This window comes from Alexandromys fortis, unplaced genomic scaffold (genome assembly GCF_014885135.2).
Source record: "Alexandromys fortis isolate MF-2015 unplaced genomic scaffold, M_Fortis_MF-2015_v1.1 scaffold_226, whole genome shotgun sequence".
Lineage (NCBI taxonomy): Eukaryota > Metazoa > Chordata > Mammalia > Rodentia > Cricetidae > Alexandromys > Alexandromys fortis.
This window is the reverse complement of record NW_026068117.1, coordinates 2181901-2186165: the sequence shown is the minus strand read 5'-3', so window position 1 is coordinate 2186165 and position 4265 is coordinate 2181901. Positions and strand designations below refer to the sequence as shown.

General features: G+C 40.1%; 1 protein-coding gene across 1 annotated transcript; it reads right to left on the bottom strand.

The window, feature by feature from the left end:
• Nucleotides 1-2410: 2410 nt before the first annotated feature.
• Nucleotides 2411-3445, bottom strand: LOC126490194 (melanoma-associated antigen B4-like). Its single transcript, XM_050124925.1, has one exon. The coding sequence runs from the start codon at nucleotides 3422-3424 to the stop codon at nucleotides 2411-2413; it is 1014 nt and encodes a 337-aa protein (XP_049980882.1). The 5' UTR covers nucleotides 3425-3445.
• Nucleotides 3446-4265: the final 820 nt, after the last annotated feature.

Sequence of the window (4265 nt, the reverse complement as noted above, 5' to 3'; positions counted from 1 at the left end):
ATTCTCAGATTTTACATACAATTCTCTGCTTTCCAGGAACCCCACCACCAAGGGGTTGGGGGGGGCAATAAAGGATACAAGGGCACAACATTTGTCTAGCAAGTTTCAACTAGGTAGAGTGAAGCTCGAGCTCCTGCCCCATATGCACCCAAGTCTGCCAGCTACACACATAACCCTCCCTTGCCTCAGTCGTTTTAGTGGAAGTCTACAGGATTTACTACACAGGTTGACAGCTTTGTCCTGGATCTCAGAGTGCTGTGTCCCACTCTTTTCCAGAGCCAAGTAATGCCTCAGGTTCCGGTCCAGTCTGCATAGGAATCCACACCTTTCTGAGTCCCAGAAAAGATGATCTGGGCAAACTTCCTTACTTGGTAATCAAGGTTTGAATTTTTGGGCCTGACAGCAGGGTCATGGGTCTGAGCCCACACTTTCTCTTAGGAGAAAATTCCTCTCAATCCACAAAGGCTCTCTCAGCTTGACCTTGGCTCTCAACAGGAACTCTACCTTGTAGACCTAGGGTCCTGTCCCTTAAAGCCTATTAGGGTGCTTGCAGTGACCCTGAAGGCAGAGATGAGATGCACGAAAAACACTGTCTGCTGGCTCAACTGCATGTCTTCTGGGGTTCCTGACATCTTCTCCTCTACCGATTTTGGACCATTTGCATCAATTCACTCATCTCAGTACCAAAAGTGGAAGTCTCATCATGCCCCAGTTAGGATCTGTTTCCCATCCCTCAACTTTCAAGCCAGAAGAAGCATGGCTGAGGATTTTGAGGTAGCTCTCTTCATGAAAATATATGTCCAGTAGAACAAGTTTTACAACACTATGCGATTTATTAGGCATATTTTAAGTAACTATCACTCTCTGAACAAAATACTTATAATTAAAGCAATGACTGTCAATCCAAACAGCAAAAGCTTTTGCAATGGGAAAACATTTTTAAAAATTAAAATTTAAGAATAGGTTTTAAATGTTGATCTAGTAAAATAATAATAAGAACATATCAGCCGGGCGGTGGTGGCGCATGCCTTTAATCCCAGCACTCAGGAGGCAGAGGCAGGCGGATCTCTGGGAGTTCGAGGCCAGCCTGGTCTACAAGAGCTACTTCCAGGACAGACACCAAAGCTACAGAGAAACCCTGTCTCGGAAAACAAAAACAAAAACAAAAAACCCACATCAGCACATAATAAAATATTGTTAATTGGGCAGTGGTTGTGAATACCTTTAATCACAGCACTTGATCACAGGTGGATCTCTGTGAGTCTATGCCTAACTTAGTCTACAGAGAAAGTTTCAAGACAGCCAGGCTACACAGGGAAATGGTGTATCAAAAATAAAACAGAAAAAAAAAACAAAAAGGAAAAGAAATATTGTTGTAGAAAATCAAACATCATATCCTAGGGTATTGAATCAACATTTAAATATTTAACCTACATATAATTTTAAATTAGTACAAATATATTTATAAACAACCTTTTACATCAAAATTTAATCTTAACATTATGATTGCTATTACAAAGTTCAGAAAACAAATTTAATGAAGTGATTTTAATATAAAGCACAGTTGGTTATATCTAAAACCGAGTAGACTTATGGTATATTAGATAACACTTATAAACTTATAATCTAATAATTTTTATCCTTATTTTTCTTAACATTTTGCCTAAAAGATTCTACAGAAAGTCTTGTATGCCAGGTCATGAACAAGAAGGAAACACAAGAACTTTTATATCCCTAAAGATAACTAGTAATGAATATAGAAAAATATTTTCTGTTGAACAAGACATCACTTTATGTATTGTCTCTTTAGGAAATAGAGATCTTATTCCATTCTGTCCAATAATGAAAGCTTCTTAGAGAAAATATCATTGCATATCCCAGACCTCCTGCTTCTTTTACCAAACATTCCCAATACACAGGTTGATAACTTTGCAAGAGTAGATATTCAGTGTGTGCTTGGTTAAATCATGAACCTTTAAAAAAAGAGATGTGATTCTCTGCTAATTTCTCACACATATTTTAATATCAGAAATAAAAGTCAGTATACATCCCTGACATCAATGCTAAGAAATCAAGGAATAAAAGAAAATATTCACTGAAAAGCATAAAATTTTTTAATGTTTTTCTTTCATATTGTACAACATTTTCTTAATGTAATTCCATAGTATCTTATGAACATCACCAAATCCTTAGAACATTTCAAGTTGTAAACTGTATTTCAAATCAATCCAAAAAATTTGAGCTCCCAACTTGGTAAAAAACAGTGAAGGAACTGGCTACAAAATTTATCAGTGTACATTCCAACCCCAAGTTAAAACTTTGCTAAAAATCCCCCAAAAGATTATCAACAGCTCATTTGCAAAAATATGAAAAGACCTTTTCAACAATAGATCACAGGCTACCTTATACCTCACTTGTGAGTAGGATGACTTAACTTGGTCTTAGTACGTCCCTTGGCCTTGCCTTTAGTGCCAGACTTGGCTGCAGCTGCAGCTTCGGCTTTCTCTTCCTCTTCAATCAAAGCCTGCTCATAACGAGATAAGCACACCCCAGGCAAGGCTTCATTGATCTTGGCTAAAAAGTCCATCACCTTTATCTGGCATGTTTCAGCATAGGCTCTCCGGCCCCACAGGAACTGATAGGATGGAGGATCACTGTTAGGAACCTGACGGTATTCTAGGTATTCTTCCCGCACTAGCTGCTCAGTGATAAGCTTCCTGATATCCCCAAAGAAGACGTGCATGATCCCATCATAGACTCCTAATGCATTCAGGAAATACCAGACATCCTCCTCGGCAGCACAATACTTATTTAGGTAGATCACACTGAGGAGAGCAATCAGAATGCCCCTGATAGGAACACCTAGCTCATTGCTCCTACTTGCATCATCCTCGAAATCTAGCTTGCTCACAAGCTCATATGCTTGACCATGTGGCAGGATTTCTTTCAGCTCAAGGCCAAACACCACATCCAATCGATAGGAGGCTTTCTTGAGGATCTCGGGGAAGTGTTCCTTGAACCTTTTGTGGATAACTTTGAGCATCTCTCCCCTCTTCATGGGCTGCTGCATTTTGTATTTGTAGAGCATGTACTCCATCAGCATTCCTGTTTTCCTTGTCATAAGATCCATCTTTGTGCTTCTACTGGAGAGTAGAGCCCCGGGGGGACGCTCATTTCCATCCCCTTGGCCCTGGGCACCTTTATCAGACCTTCCGTGGGTCACTCCCTGGCTGGCAGTGCTGCTGGTTGCTGAGCTTTCAGACTGCTGTGGGAAGTCAGCAGTAGAAGTGCTTGGCTTAGCATCTCCTGTAGCTTGATCAGAGCCAGCAGGTGACTCTGCTTTCTCTGCCTCCTTTGCTCGAGCATCCTTGAGCGCCCGCCGTTTCTCTCGAGCGCGTGCCTTACTCTTCTGTCCTCTTGGCATGATGGCTGACGTCAGGGACAGCAGGACAGAGTCCTGGTAGTAGAACAGGGAACTGAGATACCTGAATCAGGAAAATAACGTACTATGAGCACTTTGAGCATGTTGAGAACACCCAGGCTTTCAACAATTCTTTCCCCTCCTAGTCTCACACAGTATAATGACATCAGTGTTCTAAGCACTCACTGTATTCCTCACCTCTGGTCACCTTATATATACTGTGAGGTAAAGGATGGCTGTGTTTCTCTGGTGTTTGAACACTCTCAGTTCTACTCACATCTAGTACTAGGCTGCTGTAATGTTTCACAGAACCCAGGAGTAAGGAAGCCCAAAGGAGACTTGAACTTGAATGACAACTCCAATTCACATAATATGAATGGTGAAGTCTCACAGGGTCATACCCCCAGATGAAACACTGTAGACAGGGGCTGTTACAAGAGGGAGATTCAGTCTTCTGCAGGCATAATTGCTAGTCCTAAAACCATACACATTTAAGCAACACTAAATGGACATATTAAGCTGTATTTAAGTGGTCATATAATAAATGCATGTGTTTATATTATTTATTACTTATATTATTGATATTATTGTTACATAAAACAATATATAAAGTCCATCTATGTATTTATATATTGTCACATATATCACAATGATAATTATAAAATGGGCTGTCGATTTGAGTCCACATGGCAGGAATGGGTGGGGATAGAGGGAGAAGATAGGAAATGATATAAATACAGTGCACACAAATTAAATAATAAGTCAAAAACAAAAATAATCATAGCACTCAGGAATTACCATCACAAGGACTTCCAGACGTTAAAAGTTATCCCGGTCTACATTG